The sequence below is a fragment of the Geotrypetes seraphini genome, chromosome 13 (genome assembly GCF_902459505.1).
Source record: "Geotrypetes seraphini chromosome 13, aGeoSer1.1, whole genome shotgun sequence".
NCBI lineage: Eukaryota > Metazoa > Chordata > Amphibia > Gymnophiona > Dermophiidae > Geotrypetes > Geotrypetes seraphini.
In genome coordinates, this window is record NC_047096.1 from 78,759,931 (window position 1) to 78,785,101 (window position 25,171).

At 42.0% G+C, this 25,171-nt stretch overlaps 1 protein-coding gene across 2 annotated transcripts in view; it reads left to right on the forward strand.

The window, feature by feature from the left end:
* Positions 1-25,171, forward strand: part of TBKBP1 (TBK1 binding protein 1) — a 51,230-nt gene that overhangs the window by 20,217 nt on the left and 5,842 nt on the right. For both annotated transcript variants that reach the window (XM_033919189.1, XM_033919188.1), the window contains exons 7-9: positions 7,421-7,482; positions 9,883-10,001; positions 22,351-23,042. In XM_033919189.1, coding sequence (XP_033775080.1) covers positions 7,421-7,482; positions 9,883-10,001; positions 22,351-23,042 — 873 coding nt within the window. The remainder of the gene's footprint in view (positions 1-7,420; positions 7,483-9,882; positions 10,002-22,350; positions 23,043-25,171) is intronic.

The window sequence follows — 25,171 nt, forward strand, 5'->3', positions numbered from 1 at the left end:
GAATGTCTACTTTGTCCCAGCGGCTCCCCTCAAATTGGACACACTTTACAGAATCCATTCTTGACCAGGCTTTGAAAGACCATAGTTACAACATCAGTCCTTGGATGTAGAGTCTGCCTTAAAGAGAGAGAACAATACCAGAACTTAAGCAAGTACTTCTCCAGGAAGAGCAGGCAGAACTCTAGATAAGTTTAGGCATAGAGATTCCAGGGCTCCATGCTGGCTAATAGAATATTAAGCTATAATTTCAACATGGCATTTTAGATGACATCACTCATCCAAAAAATGTTATTTTATGAACAATATATGCCATCAGAGCATCTCCATTCTTATCAACATTTCACAAACTATATCCTAGAAGAAACCAGAAAATACATGGTGCACTCTACATTTGATGCTTTTGATATTCTCTCCTGCACCTCAGCAGTCTCTGTTGCCATGCGAATGCAAGCATAGCTTAGAATTTCAGACCTAGATGCCAATGTACAGGACTGATTCTCCAACATTCCCTATATGAGATGATTTATTTGGAGATTGTATAGAAGAGACAGCACAAAAGATCAAAATACATAATGACTGCATGGCTACCTTGTGAAGCACCAAGGAAATATTCCATAATATGCTCCACATACTATTCAAAATGGAGATATAACCAGCCTTCTACACCTACTTGCTTATCAACTAAGAGATGACCCAGGCAATAGAGACAACAGAAAACTCAGTTGCAGTCTCAGTCCAAGCAACAGCAGTTCTTTTGACTGCATACTAGAGAGCTCTGTCGGCATTTTTCAACCTTTACCTCAGATTCTACGCAGAGGAGGTTGACTCACTATTATCATCAATGGTCCCTTATAACATCAGATCATTTGGTCCTTCAAGTGGTGAATCAAGGCTATGCTCTTCATTTACTGAAAAGATTGCCAAATTATCCTCCAAGAGAGTCTCTTTTCAGCTCCCAGTAAAAGACCCTCCATTACCAGGAGCTCTCAGCCCTCCTCCAGCTCAATGCCATAGAACAAGTTCCTCTGCAGGAGAGAGGCCGAGGGTTCTACTCAAAGTATTTCTTTATACCGAAGACCGGAGGTCTCTACAATTCTGGACCTCTGTGCTCTCAACAAATACTTGGTGAAGGAGAAATTTTACGTGTTTTCTCTGGGAACCCTATTGCTATTGTTAGAGAAGAATGATTGGCTCTGCGCTCTACACTTCAAGGAAATGTACACCCATATTTCCATTCTCTCTGCTCTTGGGAAATACCTTCGCTTTCAAATGGGAACACACCACTTCCAGTACCGAGTACTACCATTTGGGCTGGCTTCAACACCCAGAATATTCACAAAATGTTTGGTGGTAGTAGCTGCATTCCTCTGCTCTTGTAGTCTTCATGTGTTCCCTTACCTAGACAACTTTTTAATCAAGGCCTCAACAAGCTCACCAGGTCATGAATGGAATAGTTCATCTATTGGATCATCTCAGATTTGCACTTCTAGACACAACTCAAGCTCATGCAACAGAGGCTCGACACTCTGATTCATATCTGCTAGAAGGTCTCCTGTCTCCACCGCATGTCAAATGATGTGTCTCCTGGGCCAGATAGTCTCTACAGTTCACATAGCTCCATTTGCCTGTCTACATCATGGGAAACCTCAGTGGACACTCTCCACCCAATGGTCTCAAGTCACTGGAGTGCTATCCAAATGATTGAGTGACCTCAGAACTTTGTCAGTCCCTTCAGTGGTGGTGATCACTGGCCAGTCTTGCCAGAGGCCTTCTATTTCACACTCCACCACATCAAAAAATATTAACAGCGGATGCTTCCATGTTCGGTTATGGAGCCCACCTCGATGGTCTCCATTCTCAAGGCAGCTGGAATCCTGACAAGAAAACTCTCCACATCAACCTCCTCGCACTTTGAACAATTGCAATGCTCTATGCACATTCCAAGATTGCCTCCTCAATCGAGTGGTACTCATCTGAACAGGCAACCAGGTAGCCATATACAGTACTATGTAAATGAACAAGGAGGCACAGGGTCTTGCCCACTTTGCTAAGAAGCAGTCCAAATCTGGTCTTGGGTGATTCCTTGCAACATATTTCTGAAAGCGGTTTATCTATCAGGAGAACAGAATGTCTTAGCAGATAAGTTGAGCAGAGTCCTACAATCTCATGTGTAATCACTCAACTCAACCATTTTATGTCGGATATTTGTGGATTGGGGATCCCAGATCTCTTTGCTTCCCCCCTCAAACCACAAACTTCCAGTCTTCTGATCCAAACTCTACACTCCCAGTCGCCTGGAGTCAGATGCCTCAACTGGCGGGGCAAGTTTTTTTAATTCTTTTCCTTCAATTCCATTAGTCGTGAAGACTCTACTAAAACTGCCAAGAACATGCCACCATGATTCTCAAGGCACCCCGGTGGCCACATCAACCATGATTTCCTCTCCTCCTATAACTCTGTGTACAGGAACCCATCACACTTCAGATCTTTCCAGCGTTGCTCACACAGAATGAGGACTCTCTTCTCCATCCCAATCTATGTTCATTAGCTCTCATAGCATGGTATCTCTTTCCCAATGAGTAGCCATCATTGAAGCTTCTAAAAAACCTTCCACACAGCGCTGCTATCATTTCAAGTGGACTCACCACAGTATGGTGTAATCTTCATCTACTAGATCCAATTACTTGTCCTCTTCCATTGGTTCTAGACAATTCTCCTACACCTTTTCAATTCTGGTCTCAAAACTACTTCAGTCAGAGTTCATCTCGGTGCTATTAGTGCTTTTCATACGCCACCAGACAAAAAACATTTCTGTACATCCTTTGGTTTCCAGATTCATAAAAGGTCATTATCATACCAAACCACCAATCAAGCCTCTTCCGGTTGCTTAGGATCGTAATGCCATACTTTCCACTCTGATGAAACCTCCATTTAAATCACTTTCAACTTCATCTCTCAAGCACCTCACTTGGAAAGTAAACATCCTTATATATCTCACATGTACATACAGGGTCAGTGAACTTCAAGTGCTTGTGTCAAATCCTCACACAATGTTCTCTTCGCACTCATCCCAAGTTCTAAATTAAACTAAACCTTAGGCTTATATACCGTATCTTCTGTATAACAGTAGAACTCAGCACGTTTTACAGGAAATTAGAAAGGAGAACAGATACAATATGGATTTGAATTAGTATGGAGAGGGGCAGAATTTACAACTTTGAAAATAGCCAAGTTTTCAGATGTTTTCGATCGCACAGTTGAATAGGAAAATTATTCCAAAGCTCAGTAAATTTGAAAAGCAGACACTTCCCTAGTTTGCCAATGTAGGTAACGCCTTTCAATGTAGGAAAGGATAATTTTAAATTTTTGAGTAGATCTGGTAATGTCAGATCTTACAGAATTCCAAGACAGGGGAATTAAAGGAGGAAGGATGCCATGCAAGATCTTAAATATTAAGCAGGCACATTTAAAATAAACCCTGGAAATTATTGGAAGCCAATGAAGTTTTTGTAGGAGTGGAGAGACATGATCAAATTTACTTTTTGCAAAGATCAGCCTAGCAGCAGTATTCTGGATTAGTTGAAGTCTGAAAGCTTTTCTTGGTCAAGCTTAAATAGACTGAATTACAATAATCCAGCCTCGAAAGGATGATTGATTGAACAAGGACAGCAAAGTGTTGTTGATGGAAACAGGATCTCACTTTCCTCCCAAAGGTCCTCTTGGAGTTTCATCTCAATCAATCTTTTGTTCTTCCTGTCTTCTTTCCAAAACCACTTTCTCACCCTGGTGAAGTTGCACACCATACATTGGACTGTAAACGAACACTTGCTTATTACTTGGATCGGACTAAACCTCACAGAACTTCACTCAATCGTTCTGTCTTTTGATCCAAACAGACTTGGAGCTTGTGTCACCAAAAGAACTATCTCCACATAGCTGGTGGACTTTATCTCTTTTTGCTATGCTTGGGCTGGGTTGATACTTGAAAGCCATATCACTCCACATGAAGTTCGAGCAATGGTGACTTCAGTAGCTCATCTATGTTCCACTTCTATTGAGGACATCTGTAAAGCAGCCATGTGGTCCTCAATTCATACCTTCACATCCCACTGTTATTTGGAGAATCATTCCATAAGAACATAAGAATAGCCTTTCTGGGTCAGACCAATGGTCCATCAAGCCCAGGACCCCGTTCTCATGGTGGCCAATCCAGGTCATTAATACCTGGCCAAAACCCAAGGTGTAGCAATATTCCATGCTACCAATATAGTGGCTTCCCCCATCTTTCTCAATAACAGACTATGAACTTTTCCTCCAGGAACTTATCAAAATCTTTCTTAAAACCAGCTACGCTATCCGCTCTTACCACATCCTCTGGTAACGAGTTCCAGAGCTTAACTATTCTCTGAGTGAAAAAAAATTTCCTCCTATTAGTTTTAAGACCACTTCCCTGTAATTTCATCGAGTGTCCCCCTAGAATCTGTAATTTTTGACGGAGTGAAAAATCGATCCACTTGTACCCGTTCCACTGCACTCAGGATTTTGTAGACTTCAATCATATCTCCCCCTCAGCCATCTCTTCTAAGCTGAAGAGTCCTACCCATTTTAGTCTTTCCTCATACAAGAGGAGTTCATCCCCTTTACCATCTTGGTCGCTCTTCTTTGAACCTTTTCTAGCGCCACTATATCTTTCTTGAGATAAGAAGACCAGAATTGAACGCAATACTCCAAATGAGGTCGCACCATGGAGCAATACATGGACATTATAACATTCTTAGTCTTGTTAACCATCCCTTTTAATAATTCCCAGCATCCTGTTTGCTTTTTTGGCCGCCGCCACACATTGGGCGGAAGGTTTCATCGTATTGTTTACAATGACACCCAGATCCTTTTCTTGGGCGCTAACCCCCAAGGTGGACCCTAGTATCCAGTAACTGTGATTCAGGTTTTTCTTCCCAATGTGCATCACTTTGCATTTGTCCACATTAAATTTCATCTGTCACTTGGACGCCCAGTCTTCCAATTTCCTAAGGTCTGCCTGCAATTTTTCACAATCCACATGCATTTTAACAACTTTGAACAGTTTAGTGTCATCTGCAAATTTAATCACCTCACTCGTCGTTCCAATTTCCAGATCATTTATAAATAAGTTAAATATCACTGGTCCCAGTACAGACTGCTGTGGCACTCCACTGTTTACTCTCCTCCATTGAGAAAAATGACCATTTAACCCTACCCTCTGTTTCCTATCTGATAACCAGTTCCTAATCCACAACTGAACTTTGCCACCTATCCCATGACTCTTTAATTTTCTCAGGAGCTTCTCGTGAGGAACTTTATCAAAAGCTTTCTGAAAATCTAGATACACTATATCAACCGGCTCACCTTTATCCACTTGTTTATTCACACCTTCAAAGAAGTCAAGCAAATTTGTGAGGCAAGATCTCCCTCGGCTGAACCCATTCTGACTCCGTCTCATTAATGTGTTCCACAATTTATTTTTTATAATCGTTTCTACCATTTTGCCCAGCCTTAAAGTGAGACTTATCGGTCTGTAATTGCCCAGATCTCCCCTGGAGCCCTTTTTAAAAATGGACATAACATTGGCCACCCTCCAATCTTCAGGTACTACAGATGATTTTAGCGACAGGTTACAGATCACTAACAGCAGGTCAGCAATTTCATGTTAGAGTTCTTTTAGTACCCTGGGATGTACAGGTATACTATCCGGTCCTCGTGATTTATCACTTTTTAACTTGTCAATTTGGCTCAGTACATCTTCCAGATTCACCGAGATTTCTTTCAGTTTCTCCGCATCATCACCCTTGAAAACCAGATGGAATAGTTGGTGCGACCAAGCAGTTCTACAAAATGTATTTTCTACTTATATTCCAACCCTTCCCTTCAACCCTCTTTGGTTTTGCCAGGCTCATGGTATTTATTAATAACTCTCTTTTCCAAGGCATGATCCTAGCAGCTAGGGAGTCCTACATGTGAAAATATGCTGTTTGCTTGTCCTCGGATAAAGCATAGCTACTCACCTGTAGCAGGTGTTATCCAAGGACAGCAGGCTAATATTCTCACAACCCTCCCTCCTCCCCTAGTTGGGTTTCACTTACCAAGTTTCAAGTTTATTAGGATTTTTTATATACCGCCTATCAAGGTTATCTAAGAGGTTTTACAATCAGGTTTCAAGCATTTTCACTGTCTGTCCCGGTGGGCTCACAATCTATCTAACGTGCCTGGAGCTATGAAGGATTAAGTGACTTGCCCAGGGACTTCTTAGCTTTATTACTGAACTGAAGGTCCCGTGAGCCGACATCAGGTGGGAAGGCACCAGTATACCTGTGTTTGAGCAGTTTTAAAGATTTAAAGTGACAGTACACTTTTTGACTGTCTGTGCCGAATTCCATGGATGACATTACCCACGTGAGAATATCTGCCTGCTCTTCTCAGATAACACCTGCTATAGGTGAGTAACTGTGCTATCTGTGCTCTCCTCCTGCTTACCACTTCCATTTGGCTTTTCTGTTAAATGGCCCCCCTTTTTGGCAAGCTCTGCTGTCCATCCTGAGGTGACAGTTAATTTATTTTTCCTAAGCAACTTAAATATTGTCTTTGTAGACTCTCTCCTTAAGGCTGCTTGAGGTGAATTTTCAGGGTTTTATGGGGGAATTGAAATTTATTTACAGAAACATTTCGGCTGACAATTGTCATAGTAAGGGGGGGGGCATTTTCCTCTTGTCACTTATTTCTGAGATCTAGTTTTGTTTTTGTTGAATTTGTTGTACTTTTCTTTGCATTCTCTATTTAAAAAATTTACATGTATTTTATATTGCATTTAGGTAGCATAATCAAAATATGTAACTTCCCATATTAATAAGTTCATTGCTAGAGGTTGTAGAACACCTAAAGCCATATTAGTAAGGGGGAATTTCATGACTGTCTTGCATTACAGAGAGAACAGAGCAGATTTGAAACAGGCTAGTTGAAGTATGTATAAGAACTGCAGGAGAAGTCTGAGGGGCAGATTGACGAGAGCTTCCCTGGTGCTGGTTTCTCCTGTACTTCCCATTCATGTGGCTGGATACAAGGTGATCACAGAGGTTCCTGGAGGTCCAGAAGGTATTCAGGTTTAGTTCATTTAGCCATTTCCTAGAGCAGAGAAAAACAGTCTACATTCCGAAAATCCAGAACAGAAGACCAAAACAGAAAGGTATGGCATTTAATAGACAGACACAAACTAGGTACAATTAGATAAGTGAGTGGCTGTGGGATGGTGCGTTGCAGGACCAACTACTCTCCTGGAGCTGTAACCAAGTGTGTGGCAAGGGAAGACAATATAGTAGTTGCTAGGTTGTGGGGTATTGGTGGTACCTCATGCTGGGGTCAGTAACCCCCCTGTGCTCCTCTTTGGCAGGACCTGGTGTGCAGTGAGTCGCAGCGTGACATGGCCTGGCTGAAGAAGGTCGGAGATGACCAGTTAGTGTTTTTCATCTTTTTCTATGTAGCCTGAAGAATGTTCTTAATACGAGCTTATGTCCTGGGGCTGAGGGACTCTGTTGTGGTCAGCTAGGGAGAACTGCTGCATTCCATTATAGATGGGGAGAATAAGAGAGGGTAATTTTCCCTTTCTCTTGAAATACATATGTCACTGAAGGTATGTTCAGTGACGCCTGTATGGCCCTACTTTTCAACATATTTGCGTCAGGACCACTGTTGCTTTGAGATGCAGAAGAGTGAGGATTGCCTCTTGTCAGTCTTTCATAATGCTTATTTGACTTAAAATGTTCTTGGGAATCTTCAGGGGGTCTGTAGCGGGATGCCAGGTTTGAGAGAAGGTTGGTTTGCTGCTCTCTGTACCATTTATAAAGCAAAGAAGCCTCTTGGTCCCTTCATGATTAAAGAATGTGGAGGGATGCACTTTTCAGGAAGGTCCCCCCTACAATCTACTTATGTAAAGATGAAGAAGGTGCCATTATCTTACCAGTATCAGGATCTGTCTGTATAGCCAGTGTGGGATAACCAGAAATTCCAAATATACCAACATGCTAGGTTAACTGGGCAGTGTTGATCTGAGCTTTGCACTGAGTAACAAGGCCTTACTGTGTTTACAATAGATCATCAATCAGCAGTGGGTTTCTGAAAACAGACTGTGTCGTGGGCAGTGCACATGTTTTGGCTTGAAACAAATCTTACTTATTCTCCAGACCAGCACAGGCGAATGGTTTAAGCTCTGCCAGCAGGTGGAGACTGAGAACAAACTGAATTTTAGCAGAAGTATGAGTGGGCTGTGCAGTCCCCTTAGAACCAATCTGTTCTTGGACTCCAGCAAGTGGAGGTGGTAAGCCTGTGCAGTCCTGTTAAACCTTTAGTTTTCTACTGTTGGAGGAGATAGGAAGTGGCCCATACTGGCATTTTCTTGAAGTGAAAAGATAGACTATATTACGTTAATAGAAATGAAAGAAGAAAATTATTTCCTAGTTTCTACCAGCAAAAATGACAAATTCAGATGGTGACACATGGGCAACCATGATCTTCAAAGGCTATAACCCAGTTGAGTTTTCAAGATTTCTACAATGAATATGCATGATATTGATTTGCACATACTGCTTCCATTGCATGCAAATAGGTCTCAGGCTTATTCAATGTAGAAATCTTGAAAACCTAACTGGGTTGTGGTCCTCAAGAACTATGGTTGCACTTACATTTTTGAAGACTAGATACCACATCATCAGATGCACAATATAGTTATTGAAAACAGTTTTGAGATCCTTATTTTGCAGACTGACTTGGATTTGCATTTAATTAATTGCCTTTCCAAATAAGAGCCCAAGATACAGTATATTATGTTCAAGTACAGTAGATATTTTCCTGCCCAAGGACATTATAAAGACTAATTTTGTACGCTTCTCTGAGAGAGTGACTCACCCAAAGTCACAAAGATTGCCAGTGGAAGAAATGGAGATTTGATTTGTGGCTTCTCTGGTTTTGTCTCTTGCTCTTAACCAGAAGGCTGCTCTATCAGCTGGATTAACAGCTTGCCTTTAATCCTGTGTTTTGATTCTGTTTGGATAAATCTAAAATCCTAATTCAGCTAATGATGACTGAGATATGGCTATAGGTGTTCTTTGCTGTATAAATTTGTGCCAGTGTGGTTTTGGAATTATTGCGGCCCTGGCTCTAAATTGGTAGACTAGTGCTGGCAGGCAGTTTTCATTTCTGCATGTTTCCTGCTCAGGTTATCTCCTTGGCCTGAGAGGTGTGAATTGATCAGAGATGAAGCTTTGCTTTGCTGCTTATTTCTGCTGCACAGAATGGTTTAAGTGTATTTATTTTTTTCCCTCATGGTAGTCCTCTGTGTGTGCATGTGAATAGCTATAGAGAATGCAGCAGTATGTTAACATCTATGTAGCTGTAGAAGTTGTAGGGGTTCTGGTTCCTGTACAGGCCATTCTTTCATCGTGTTCTACAGTGCTCTGGCTGTAGATGGTGAATGAGAAATGTTAAATTATTCATTGTTGGCAAATGCAGGTACAGAAATGATGGAAGAGAGAAGATTTAACTAGGAGAGAAGAAAGAAAAATCCACAGGGGGCTTTGAAAGGAGCTTCAATTTGACAGCCTTTTTCCCCATCTTGTGTAAACTGCTTTGCAGCTGTTTTCTCACCAGCTTTAGTCTGAGTGTGCAGTGCAGTGCTAGCACCTACGCAGATATACTGTAAGCCTTTGACAGGTACACATAAGCACAACCATGTAGTAGATATAGGTTGTACATAGGTCATTTGACTGTGGGAGGGACAAGGGGCCTTTATGATATATCCAAGGGGGTGGGAGCATTTTGTGTCAATCATGGGATTGATGTGCTCTTTTGCCACATTAGGGTGAACTTGGCTCTGGCATACACTGAACTAACCGAGGAGTTCTCTAAACTCCGAAACATGAGTTTGCTGCAAAGCCAGATCCTGAGACGCCTCCTGCAGGAACATGCCAGCAATGCAGGTGAGTATATGCTGGGGAAGGCACTAAGGGTAAAATGAATCTTTAGTTATTCTGGCTCGAGTGCATTGCTTCTGCCAGGTTTCAAGAAGTCCATCAGGAACTCCAGTTCTTGGCCACAGTTCTCGGTATACTTACCCAGGTTAAAATTTGTTAGGGTGTGTAGTTGGGGTGGGAGGTAGAATGTCTTACTTTAAATTTTTGTACCTTTCTTTTTTTCATTTTATTTTACTATAAGCTAGCAAAGATAATGCATTATTTCAGTGCAATAGAGATGGTTTGCTGAACCGTATGCTTGCTAGCATACCACAGAAGATGTTCATCACAGCTTTTTAGATCCTCCTCTTTGGGCCTTCAGTTCTTCCTTTTGCAGGCAAGCATGAAATTGTCATTATGATCTGCTTCCTTTATTTCTTTATTATTTTGCAATGTATTTTGGGGGGTTTTCGGTTTGTGGTTTTTACACAACTCAAGGGACTGCTGCTTGGAGAGGAGCAGACTTTAGTTTGCAGCTGGCTAGTGAATCCTTCAGGGACCTATGCAGCCAGTTTGCTGAATATTTGTGGAGCTCAGAGTTCAGAGCACTCAGCACTTGCTCACTTCCTTGACTTGGTCAAGAGGTTGAGCGCAGGCTGTTGGGCATCAATAGTGTCCTTTGGAGTGCTCATGGTGCTGGCTGCAGTTTCACCTCCCCCCCCCCTTTTCAGCATTTGTGACCTTGTTGGGGGGGATATGGAGGCTTGGGCCAACTGACAACCCAAAAATCTCAGCATAGCTGCTGACCAGGGCTTGAGGCTCAAAATTTCTCCAGATCCAATTACTTTTTCTAGGAGCTGAAGCAGGCTGCAGTACCATTTCCCTAGTACTGGTCTGTGAGTACAGGCTGTGACAGTCTATGGGGAAAATTGGGGGAGGGAGGTCTGAAAAACTGTGTTTTAACTGTTTCTGCAGCTAGGGCTTTGTTCCCCCTCCCTCCACTAATATTCTATTTTATTGTTGTTTGTGACACATTTCAAGGCTGACCAAAATCTAAGAAAAGGTATCAAGTCTTAGTGCATGTTTACAGTAAATCCCCACGACTTCACGGTTTGCAAATCGTGGACTCACTAATTTGAGGTATTTTTTGACCACCTCTTCCTGGTACTAATGTCAGGCTACACCAATCAGGAGCTGCTTTGACACACTATCTGACATGTCAAAGCAGCTCCTGATTGATGTAGCCTGACTTTAGTACCAGGAAGAGACGGTCGGAAAATACTGAGAATGATTTTCAGCACCTGCCAGCGCCCCAGCTGCTCTCTCCTGCCTTCGATCAGCTCCTAAACTGCATTTGGGATTTTTCAAAATTTGCAGGTGTTCCTGGAACGGAACCCACACGAATTTCGGGGGAGTACTGTACTTGAGAAACAAGGCAACAATGTCAGTTGGGTTCTATTTATAACAAAAAACATTTTTAGCCTATCGGATACAACAATTTGTGTACTGTATATTCATGCTGTTTATTTTGGCTCACTTGCTTAATAACCCAAATAATTTCATCATAATACAGCCTTTGAAAAGTTTCATATATCAAAAATGACGAGTACACCTTATTTATGTGAATTACACTGGCTACCTATAGAAGGGAGAATACTTTATAAATTCTATTGAATTTTATTTAAAATACAGTTTGGAAAAACTCCTGATTATATGCCACATCTCATTAAATTTTCTTTTTTTCATCTTTCAACAAGTGTAAAATTATCAAACAATTGACATTGAATGCATCACTTGAAATACTATCAATTATAATGTTAATACATAAAATTTAATCCCTCCCCTCCCATCCCTTCAATCTCATGTTCAATCAAATATATCACATAAAAATTATTTCCTTTTTAAACTAAACTTTTAATAAAATTCACATCCCCTCATTCACAATTGTACTTATAAAGTAGAATGGTATCTATTCATTACAATATTTAGTTAATGGCCCCCATACCTCTTTAAATTATTATAACTCCCCTTTTGTATAGCTATTCTCTCCATTTTATAAATATGACATAATGAATTCCACCAGAAATTATAGTTTAGTCTGTTCCAATTTTTCCAATTACTTGTGATCTGTTGTATGGCGACTCCTGTCATTATCAATAAAAGCTTATTATTATTTGATGATATTTGGCTCTTTGTTCTCATTAATGTACCAAATAAAATAGTTTCATATGATAATGCTACATGGTTCTCTAATAAACAATTAATTTGGGACCAAATTGATTTCCAATAGACCATGATAAAGGGACAATAGAACAATAAATGATCTAAAGTCCCTGCTTCAAGATTACAATGCCAGCATCTATTAGACTTAGAGCTATCTAACTTTTGTAATCTAGCTGGGGTCCAAAAAGCTCTATGTAATTAAAAAAAACCAAATTTGTCTCATAGATGCGGACACTACATCTCATCCTCCAAGACCAAATTCATGGCCATTAAGACGCATTAATTTGATGTTTGATCTCAATGCTCCAAATGTCCCTAAGTCCAGTTTTAGGTTTTTTATTTACAAATCCACTTATCAATTTATACCACTGTACGGCTTGGTGACCCAAGAAGTCCACCTGAAAGCATAAAAATTCTAAACTATATTGCGTATTAAGAATCTTCCATTCACCCTGCCTGAATGGCTTGCTTCAGTTGCAACCATCTATAGCTTTGTGATTTATTAAGACCAAATTTATGTTGCAACTGTGAAAATTCAAGCAGTTTACCATTTGAAATGAGATCACCTAGAATCCGTATACCTGCTATCATCCAATGCTTCCAGATGACCTTAAATCCGCCAATTTGAATCTTGGAGTTTAACCATATAGTTTGATTTGTCGAATTATAAATTGGAATAGGTATTAAATTGCTGACATATCGCAGAGTTTTCCATGTGTCCATAAATATTCTATTTTCTTTATATAATCTAGGCATTTTAATGCTGAGAATATGACATAAACGTAAATAATAATAATAATAATAATAGTTTATTTTTATATACCGCCATACCCATTCGAGTTCAAGGCGGTTTACATTGAATTACATTAGGGTCTGCATAGACAGGCAGATTTACAATTATTTGTCAGAATTAAAGATTTGTTATTAGAATTACAGATTTGTTATTAGAATTACAGAGTAACATAGTTTCAATTGTTTATCGGCTTTATTTGAACTAGATAGAGGATGCGGGAAGAGGGGAAAAACGGGGGAAGGCCTCATGAGGGGGCCCGATTGGGGAGGGGGGGAGATATTGTCAGGGGGGGGTACCGTTCGGGTCTTGTTTGCGGAATAGGTAAGTTTTAAGTGATTTTCTGAAACCGAGGTAAGTGGGGGCCTCTAGTATCATTTGTGCAAGCCATGGGTTCAGCTTGGCTGCTTGGAAGGCGAAAGTTCTGTCAAGGAATCTTTTAAAGTGACAGAGTTTGGGTGAGGGGAAGGCGAACAGCTGAATACGACGGGATTTGTTTTTGGTGCGGTAGAGGTTGAAGTGAGGATTGATGTAACTTGGTGAGGAACCATTTACCGCCCTGTAACAGAAGCATGCGAATTTGTAAAGGACTCTAGACTCGAAAGGCAGCCAGTGGAGTTGGTGGTAGAATGGGGTGACATGTTCCCATTTCTTTAGGCCAAAGATGAGGCGCACGGCGGTATTCTGGATTATTTTTAGTCTCCTGGTTGTTTTCTTCGTGGCGTTAAGGTATATGATGTTGCAATAATCAAGAATACTGAGGATGGAGGATTGTACAAGAAGGCGGAAGGAAGTGTCGTTGAAGTATTTTTTTATGGTGCGAAGTTTCCAAAGTGCAGAGAAGCTTTTCCTGATGACGAGGTCGGTGTGATTTTCTAAGGAAAGATTTTTGTCCAACGTGACTCCCAGGATTTTTAAGGTTGGTTCGAGGGGAACATGAGTCACCATTCCAACCATAACCAGTCTGGGTTATTATCAGTGAGCTCTGGGAGGACCCAATACATACCCTGGCGCAAAATATAGGCTTGATGATACCTATAGAAAATTTACCCCACCCTCCGCAATTGGTTTTTGTAAGGATACTAAAGCAATTCTAGGAGTTTTGCCCAGCCAAACAAATTTTGTAAGAATACTATTTAATTTTTTATAAAAGGACCCTTTAAAAAAACTTGTAACATACCCATCTGATAACAAACCACAGGCAATATCATCATTTTAATAGTTTGAACTCTCCCCCACCAAGACAGATGTAGTGGATTCCATTGCTCGCACATTTCTGTTACCTTCTGCAATAAAGATTTTTCATTCTCATTAAATTTTCTAATAATCCATCTTTGAACCTAAGAAACAATGATACTTTTTGGTTTTCAGTCATTAGGAACATTAGATACAATAGAACTTTTAACTCCACATGGGCATATCAAGCAGCAAAACTGTGGAAAGCATTACCAACTAATATTAACCAGCAATCTAATTTTAAATGTTTCAAAAAAGACCTAAAGACCTCACTATTTCATGAATTTGTTACTAATAATTCCTAAATATTGTAACACTAGTTTAAATTTGTATCACCATAATTACTTATGTAAACCACTATGAACTTCATGGAGGTATTGGCAGTATACAAATAAAAATTGTATTGTATTGTCTTGTCTAGCAAATTACAAACTACTGTCTCTTTATTTAGATAAATTACTCATTCTCAGGTACATTTTGCAGTTTTCTTCATAATTAAAAAAAAAAATTCTGTTGGTTTTGATAAACAGAAGTTCCAGATTTTCCAGACTCTAATATAACTTATAAAAATTTGTAATCCATATGACTAAAACCAGTTGTTCCTATATTTTGACAATCCAAGTTTCCAGTAAACCAAATTTAAAAACTAACAATTGATATTTGCATTAATAAATTATTGTCAAACTTTGGTTTTAATTTTTCTCACAATTTAGAATTTTCAGTTCTTGAATTATATTGTTAATTGAGACGGTATATCTCTGGCAAATGAAATGATAGAAAGATGTAGTTTGTTGCATTTGAATTGGCATCTTCTTGATTACTTAGCCAGCTGAATAACTCAATTTGAAAGACTTGGTCCCTTTTCTTGGATTATGACGCAAATGTTTTAAACTGTTTATAAAATGTAAACACCAGCACTATGTAAGTATAATTTAACTAAGAATGAAGATTATATCAGATAGCCCACACGGCTGAAAGAAGTTCTCTTACAGCTTTGCCAACCTTCATTCAGAACAGTTTCAAAATTACTATTCACTGGTCCTCAGCGGGCCACCACACACTCAAAAGCTTTCATTGTGTATGGCTTTACGCTCCCACTCATCATAGGAGCCAGTTCAACTTTCAATTTATATTCAAATATCTTAATAGTTAGAAAATTTAAAGTACTTAGCTTCTAATAAGATGCTATGCAGGGAGAATTAGTTCTTAACATCAACATGTTTCGCCTGTTTGAATCGATGGGCTTTATCAAGATTCCTGCTCCCTTCTAATAACTTTCAACCGCCATTGTATAAATGTATAAATCTTATTAGAAGCTAAGTACTTTAAATTTTCTAACTATTAAGATATTTGAATATAAATTGAAAGTTGAACTGGCTCCTATGACGAGTGGGAGCGTAAAGCCATACACAATGAAAGCTTTTGAGTGTGTGGTGGCCCGCTGAGGACCAGTGAATAGTAATTTTGAAACTGTTCTGAATGAAGGTTGGCAAAGCTGTAAGATAACTTCTTTCAGCCGTGTGGGCTATCGGTTAAACTGTTTATAGGCACCTCAAATAATGACAACAATAATTAATTAAATTAGCACTGATATAGATCAAGCTGTCATGAATGAGCTTTCATACACACTAGGGATCTTCAGAATACCACCTGAAAAAAATAGATCAGTAAGATCAAGTAAATCGGTGAGGCAGCACTCCTCACAAGTTCCCCTTTTTATCTGTGTATATTCTTAAGTTCATTCGTGCTACAGTTTGATAAATTAATTTAGTGCTTTAAATGTGAAAAAGTGTTTAACTATGGGCTCCTTTTACGAAGCCGCATTAGCAGTTTAACGTGCGTAATAGTGCGCGCTAATTTTCCGGCCGCGCTAGCCACTGCCGCCTCCTCTTGAGCAGGCGGTAGTGTTTCGGCTAGCGCAGGGGTTAGCGTGCGCTAAAAAGTTGCGTGCCATAAAGGAGCCCTATATTTCATCTTTCATCCTTTTGATTACATAAATATGATTTCATCCTTTAGTTCCATAAATATTATTTCACTTCATAACAAGGGCTTAGCTTAGTCAAAGTCGTTGCTGCACCAATCCCCCTCCGACACGTTTCATACTTCTTCAGGGTCGAGATCACTGTAAGTGCTGCAAAGAGAACTTAAATTAGACTAAGCAAGTAACTAAAAAATGATTAGTTGAAAACTGTAACTTAACTGCTTACCAAAAACCTTAAGCAACTCGCTTACTCCATTAGTTCATATTGCCAATGATGCCAATATGGCTGCGGCGTTGTTTCCCCCCCCCCAGTGCTAATAAGGACTGCCCCTCTATGTTGTCATCCAAATCAAAACCAATCAGAACCCGAACCTAAGACTATGGAACAGAAAGCCTCTAGATCCCTCCTACTCAGCCTGCATCATCCAATCACTAGTCTCATTTAACCCACTGGGAGTCATGGTGTTTAATTCAAACATCCAGTGTAGTTCTTTGAGATTTAAAGTATGCTCTATATGCACCAAAAATATTCAGAAGAGTATTGGAGAATTATGCACTAGTGGAGTTTTTCTGACCAAGGATGCGTCTCCTTGTCTCAACTTTGTTTTGAGACAAGATTGTCTGTAGGGGACTGTTCTTGTTGGTTCCACTTAAGACACTCAGGTCTTTTCTCCACTTTTTATAGTGTATTTATGAGACTGTGTCTGTTTGAGGCCAATACGTGGTGAGCTGTTTTCTGGATTTTTTTGGTGCACGTTAGTGATTATAACTATCCAGGCTTGTTTTTGTATTAATTTTTGTCACAAATGTTTTTAAGACTTTTTTTGTGTCAAAACACTGCCGCAGTGGCCACCTTGGATTTCCCGATATTTTTTTCTCCCCCAATTCTCATACTTATTCCAAACACCTCGTTTTGCCTCAAAATTGGTAGGGATGGAGTCTTCAGACCCTAATACCCCTATATCATGCCTTATTTGCATTGGATGGATAGCTAAAGAGCACCCTTGCACCACGTGTCACATGGCACAGGATGGAGGGAGGGGAGCTTCAGATTTAACCCCTCCATAGGCTTCTAGAGCTGGAGAACAGCAGATGGTTCTGTTGGGGGGAAAGAAACACCTTCTGGAGCCCCGGGACAGCAGCCTCCCGTTCGGGCTTGCTTTCTCCCCATGAGTCTTCACGAAGTGCCTCGTGGTGGTGGCGGCGGCTCTGCGGTCGATGGGCCTTCAGGTCTCCGTACCTCGACGATTGGTTGATCAAGGCCTCAACGAAAGAGGGGGTTATTTCAGCGACCCGACAGACTATTACCTTCCTTCAGGGTCTGGGGTTCGAGGTGAACTTCCAGAAGTCTCAGTTGTGCCCCTCTCAGTCCTTCCAGTTTATCGGGGCCGTGCTGGACACGGTTCACCTCCGGTCATTCCTGCCTCCCCCTCGGCAGGCCACGCTCGTGCGGCTGAGCCAGCAGGTTTCCCTGCGGACTTCGGTCTCGGCTAAGCAGATGATGGTCCTCTTGGGACACATGACCTCCACCATGCATGTCACACCGTTTGCGAGGCTGCATCTAAGGGTCCCTCAGTGGACTCTGGCCTCTCAGTGGTGACAGGATCGGGATCCCGCTTCTCATCTCATTGTGGTGACTCCCTCCTTGAAATGCTCGCTCCGTTGGTGGACCAGCTCTTCCAATCTTTCCAGAGGGTTGCTCTTTCTCACTCCTCAGCATCACAAGGTCCTGACGACGGACTCCTTGGCATATGCTTGGGGGGCGCATCTCGACGGTCTGCGTACGCAGGGCCTTTGGTCGAGTGCGGACCGTTGTTGCCACATCAACTTGTTGGAGCTTCAGGCCATTTACAATGCCTTCCGCCATTTGCTTCAGGATCGGGTGGTCCTGGTATGCACGGACAACCAGGTAGCGATGTATTACGTCAACAAGCAGGGGGGTATGGGTTCCCTGTCTCTCTGCAAGGAGGCTCTTCGCCTTTGGAATTGGGCGTTCCGCCACAACATCTTTCTTCGTGCGGTTTACATCCAGGGCGAGCACAACTGCCTGGCGGACAAGTTAAGCCGCCTCCTGCAGCCCCACGAATGGTCTCTCCATTCCCTGACTCTGCGTCGGGTGTTTCTTCGGTGGGGGAATCCGCAGATAGATCTCTTCATCTCGCCCCTCAATCACAAGTTGCCTCTTTCCTGCTCCAGGGTGTTCTCCCCGGATCGTCTCGAGGCCGATGCGTTCCTGTTGGATTGGACGGGCAGGTTCCTGTATGCATTTCCTCCCTTTCCGTTGATTCTGGGGACGCTTGTCCATCTCAAGTCTGCCCGCGCCACCATTATTCTGATCACTCCTCGGTGGCCTCGGCAGCCGTGGTTTTCCCTGCTTCTTCAACCTAGTATCAGGGATCCTCTGCTTCTGCCTGTGTTTCCTTCTCCTCAGTATCAGAGTCGGGGTTCGCTGTTGCATCCCAATCTGCAGTCTCTACATCTGATGGCTTGGTTCCTTTCCACCTGACTCCTTCCCTTGAGTTGTCCCAGTCGGTGAGGGATGTTCTGGAAGCTTCTCAGAAAGTTTCTACTAGGCAATGTTATGCCCAGAAGTGGACTAGATTCGCCACGTGGTGTGCTTCGAATCAGGTGGAACCTTTGTCTGCTTCTTTATCTTTGGTTTTGGTTATTTGCTTCATTTGTCTCGGTCTAGCCTCAAGACCAATTTTGTTCGGGTACATCTTAGTGCGATTGCCGCCTTCCATCGGCAGCTTGATGGGAAGTCGCTTTCTATCCACCCCTTGGTTTCTCGTTTTATGAGGTGCCTCTTGAATGTCCATCCTCCTCTCAAGCCTCCCCCTGTGGTTTGGGATCTCAATGTGGTTCTTGCTCAATTGATGAAACCCCCCTTTGAGCCCATGGATAAAGCTCATCTGAAGTTCCTTACTTGGAAGGTGATCTTCCTGCTTGCCCTCACGTCTGCTCGCTGGGTTAGTGAGCTGCAGGCTTTGGTTGCAAACCCACCTTTTACTGTTTTTCATCATGACAAGGTGGTCCTGCGCACTCATCCCAAGTTCTTGCCTAAGGTGGTGTCAGATTTTCACCTTAATCAGTCTATTGTTCTTCCGGTGTTTTTTTCCTAAACCCCATTCTCATCCTGGTGAGGTGGCGCTTCATACTCTTTTTTTTTTTTTATAATTCTTTATTTTCATTTTATAGTATTGACATAGTTATTAGTCAAAACAAAGAAATAGTACAATACCAGTACAAACTTTTAAGGTGAGACAATAATCAAATAATAGAAATTACATTAGAAAATAAAACCAAACAAATTTATTTTCTTATCATAAAGGGTAAAGCATTAAACCAAAATATAGAAATTACTGGATTGTTACTTTAGACCTCAATTAAAGGGGGAGAGAGCAATACAATAGCTGAATCCTCTATTAAACAATACAAAGAAAATAAAAGATGGTAGCAAGGGAGAACCAGAACCTTATTAATGAGCTGACTTGAAACAGAAGTTCTCTCAAGTATTCTAAGTTTGCTCTTTAGCAGAAATAAATTTTGTCAACTGCTGAGGTTCAAAGAAAATAAATCTATTCCCTTGATAGGTCATTACACATTTACAGGGGAATCTGAGTACAAACGTCGCCCCTAACTGCAGAACCCTTGGCCTCAAAATAAGAAATTGTTTTCTTCTCTTTTGGGTTATTCGTGACACGTTTGGATACATTCTCACTAATTTAGTCATAAATGGTACATCTCTAAACTTAAAAAACAATTTAAGCATCCATTCCCTGTCAGAGTCGATGGCAGATTGTACAAGTAGCGTAGCAGTTGCCGGTATCTCTTCACCTGACCTCTCAAGGAAATTTGTCAAATCCAAACTGTCAGCAGACAAATTCTGCTGGTTTGGTTTCTGAACAGCTGGCCTAGTTGGTAAATAATATATTTTAGTGAGAGGCGGATAAGAAGTTTTGGGAACTTTCAAAACTTCTTTCAAATACTTTTTAAATGTATCCCGCGCTGAAATAAGTGGTAATTTTGGAAAGTTGGTAATCCGAAGATTACTTCTTCTAATCATATTTTCCAACATTTCAACCTTAAAATTAAGGTTTCCACTATCTCTTATCCAGACTGAAGCCTGGAATTCTACTGTCTTTATTCTAATTTCATGTCCATCCACTTTAGTTTCCACGCTGGATAATCTATTTTTCAGTTCCAAATTTTCAGAGACAACAGAAGTGTAACGTGTAGTAAGTTGTTGCATTTGAGTCCCCAAAGAGATTTGCAAACTAGATATTGCTTCCCAGATTGTCTCCATATTGAAAACCTTGGGCCTCTGCATAGGTATCAGTTCAAACTCAGACCCTCTGATAAACTTAAAGTACCTGGAACTTCAGCTGGAGACAAATTCAATGTAAGGAAACCCTGAGGCAATTTCTGTTTCAATTCCTCCGAGTGCTCTGATATTTGAATTGGCTTCACAACTCCTCCTGCTGAGTCGACTCCCGAACTCAGCCGGTCAGGAGAGGGAACACCCCGGGACATTCTCTCCTCCATCAACTGCTCAGACGCCCCAGGACGACTCGGAGGACTATGCTCTTCCAGGGTTATCGATGTTGCCTCGAGGGAAAGCTGTAACGCTTCAGCAGGCGTGTCTCTCCCAGCCGAGGAAGCCTCCGGCTGTGTTCGCGTCCCACGTTGGAGGAAGACGTCCATTGGGCCCGCTGCTGCTGGCAAAGGTTCGTCGGGAAAAACCCGAAGTTTAGATTTGCGTTTCACCATAACAAGATTAAAGGCAGCCCGGGAGCTTCTGTGGCGTCTTAGCTCCAGCTACCCGTGGCCATCTTCCTTAAGCCACTCCTCTCTTTGATCTCAGACATCTTAAAGTCGCGCTTCATACTCTTGACTGTAAGAGGGCGTTGGTGTTCTATCTCCAACGCACCCAGTCTCATCGGAAGGTTCCTCAATTGTTCTTGTCTTTTGATCCTAATTGGTTGGGATGTCCTGTTTCCAAGCGCACCTTGTCCAACTGGTTGGCTGCTTGTATTTCCTTCTGCTACGCTCAGGCTGGTCTCTCGCTGCACGGTTGAGTCACGAGGCATAAAGTCCGAGCGATGGCGGCTTCTATCGCTTTCCTCAGGTCCACGCCAATTGAGGAGATCTGCAAGGCTGCCACTTGGTCTTCGGTTCATACCTTCACCTCTCACTACTATCTGGATACTTTGTTCAGGAGCGAAGGCCGGTTTGGCCAGTCGGTTTTGCGTAATCTATTTTCCTAATTGCCAACTTCCCTCCGTCCCTTTTTTTGGTTAGCTTGGAGATCACCCTCATATAGAGAATGTGTTGCCTGCTTGTCCTGGGATAAAGCACAGTTACTTATCATAACAAGTGTTATCCAGGGACAGCAGGCAGATATTCTCGCAACCCTCCCACCTCCCCGGGGTTGGCTTCTTTGCTAGCTATCTGAACTGAAGACCACTAGGAGGGGATGCGCCCTCTAGTGGAGCGGGAAGGCACACACATGCGTGTGCAGCACCAGCAAACTTGAAATCTTCAATTAAGTTTGCTTGAAAAGCTGTCTGCATCGGGGCTCCGTGGATGACGTCACCCACATGTAGAGAATATCTGCCTGCTGTCCCTGGATAACACCTGTTACGGTAAGTAACTGTACTTTATTTCACTTTTCTATCATTAAAGGATTGCATGTATAAAAGATATGTAACCAATTTACTTCCTACCAAGTGGCCAAATGGGGGAGTCTATAATTCAATTGTTAATTTCACTGTCATTCTCTTACATGCATTTTAGAAGATTAATGAAATGTATTTGTTTAGTAAATTCAGAAAATGATGATTGTATGGTTTTAATTGATTGCAAATTCAACAATTAATGTTCTGGTTTTATCTTTTGTAAATCGCATAGGACCATGAAACTGCAATTCATAAATAGTTTCATGTTATGATAAAATGAAACTGCAACATGCCTAAGATCTGTACTGATGCAGGTTTAGTGGCTTTATTTGTCAGAGAAAACTGTAATCTTTGTTAGTTGGGACCAGTCTTTTTGAATTATCATAAGCATTATTCAAAAATGTGGATGTCAAAATGTGGTGTCAAGATCTCATGGGTCCCTTCTTTAAGACCTTTGTTTTATCTCAGGGCAGAGCCACTCTTCATTACCTCAACACCATTCTCCAGCATCTCAACGTCGATCCCCAATACCCCAGTGCAAGTCTCCTATACCTCAAGGCCAATCTCCAGTACTACAGAGGAGGTCTCCTATATCTCTGTGCCAGTCTCCCATACTGCAAAGGCGGTCTCCTGTACCCCTGTGTCAGTCGCCTTTGTGCCAATCTCCAGTCATTCAGTCCACTGCCTCTCAGCACCAGTCTCCAGTATCCTCTTGTCCTTCACCTGCTCTACAGCGCAGATCTCCCAGCAGCAGTGAAAGGAACATCACAGATTCAGCCTACTCTAAGCCTTCAAGTCACCACATCAAAGCTGGTTTCCAAGGGCGGCGTAGCTACTCTGAGGTGAACGATGCAGCTCTTTATCCCCAGACTTGTTCTGTGTGGTTGCAACCCGAGACCGCCACACTGCCAGCACATTGTTCTTATAGTGAGTACATGTCCAGTGCCTGTGGACCTCTCAGTCCCACAGACCTTTTCCAGGATCCCTTGCAATCCTCAGATGAAGAAGACTGGACTGTCCCAAGTCCTCCAAGTCCTGAGGTAGGAACAGTCCGCTGTGCTTCATTCTGCGCTGGATTCCCCATCCCAGATGCATCTGTCAGTCGTTCAACTGCTTCCTATTCCAGGGCTGAACATGCTCAGTCTTGGCCTTCCATCAATGTAAGGATATTTTTTATATTCTTTGCTTCTCTTCAATACACTCACTCTTTGTTTCTGTGCTCCTTGTATGTCTAATAAATAAACATGAATGACAGCAGATACAGAAATGTCACAACTGTGATTTGTTCATTGTATGGAACCCAACGTCTAGCAGTCTCCTGCCCCATGTGTCTTTCACTTAATGTATGGAAGCATGACCTTTTAGGGTTGCAGCTCTGTGGAAGCCTAATACATACATTATTTTTAGGGTTGTAAATGTTAAATCCAGTGCTGCCTTCAGCCAGTGCAGCAATTGAGTTTGCTTCATTTCTGCTGTGTAATACCTCAGTTTTAATTTGATAGAAAGGGGATATAGTTCATTTGCTTATGGCTTCATAGTGCAAGATGTCTCAGATGTGCTAGCAACTGTAAGGCCTTATAAACTAAGAATGGTATTTACTTCCTGTCCTCAAGGACCCCCAAATGGGTTTCATTTTTAAGATATTCCGTTTGAAATTTTCGTGAGAAATTTGTATATAACTGAGGTGTTATGCTTGTAAATTAAAGAGAGGTATGCATGGGAATGGGGACTGCAGGAAATCAGAAATCTTGTGGAAATCTACAAACATATTGCTGACAGCCATTAATACCATGAGAATGGGTGGAAATGGACCAAAGTAACTGGGGATGGGTAGCAATGAGGACTAGATTAATATCCCTCATGTACACCTTGAATATATATGTGCTCTACCTTCCTGTGGTCTAGTGGTTTGCACTGCACTTACCAAGATAAGTATGATTTACTTGAGGAATTGGAGTTTGGTGTGTTGTAAAACCGGAGGCTGCAAAACGCATTCCTACATTCTCTCTTGAGTTAGGCCATTGTGCTAGAGAGAGGGCTTATTGATGCTAACCACCAGCTGAGTCTCTAGATATATTTGAATTCAAGATAGTTGGAGTGATCAGATATCCTTTATAGCAGGAGTGTCCAACCTTTAGGCTTCCCTGGGCCGCATTGGCCGAAAAAATTTTTCTGGGGCCGCACAAACACTAACACTAGCCGATGAGCAAAAAAAAAAAGGCTGAGCAGGTCTCAAATTTGCAATCACTAATATAGAAGATATACATATCTAATAATAAACCTTCATTAAAGGGACACTGGAGAGGAAACCAAAAAAGCAGTAATACTTACTCTGACTGAGTGATCCCTCCACATGTACCGATGACAGTGGGAGCAGCCACAGGCTTCCGCATCCCCATTCTCTCTCAGACACCCAATTCTCCCTTTCTATTATCTCCCTCACCTCTGCATCTCTTTCCTTCACTCCCTCCATTCTTCCATCTTATGGCTCATGCTCCCCTCTACCTTTCCCTTCATTCTGTCTCCTTCACTACTGCCCCCAGCCCTCTCTGCCTTCTCCTGAAGGGCTACTGCTGCTGGTGTCTGTAACTCCCAGTTCCTAAGCCCGTTGATGTTTTTGGGGGTTTTTAAAAATTCTTTATTTAAACACAGATAGGAAACAAGAAAAACACAAGGATCCCAATCTCCTGAAAAGTAACAACCAAACAACAATGTCCCACCAAGCACAAGAACTGTGTTGAACATTTTTAAGAGAACAAAACAGAAACCTCCCCCTTCCCCACCCCCCCCCCCCCGAGAGACAGCTCAATGACCCCCTCCCCGGTACCTTCCCCAACCACCTAGAAGACCAAGTGTAGCCCCAAACTCCCTATATCCAAGCCACAGCCCATCCACCCAGGAATCCAGTCACCACCCCCCTCCCCCCATCACCCCTCAGTTCTAGCACAATCCATTCCCTCCACTGTGAGAAATCGACCCCACACCTCCTCAAATTGCTGCCAGCACCGAGTTAGTAAAGCTGATAGTCTATAACGCTCACAGACCCAGCCCAATTTCTCTCTCATCATCGGCAGGGTAGGCACCGTTGAACTCTTCCAATGAAGGGCTATCACAATCCAGGCAGCCGTGAAGGCCAAATGGGTCAACCTATCCTGCATGTCCTCCACCCCCCCAGGCAGCACCCCCAACAATGCTCGAATGTTTTTACCGTCTTGCTGGGTGCCTCGGTGATGCGGTGTTTTCTGTCTTGCCGGCGCCCTCCTCCATCTTCCTGCAGCGTTTGCTGAAA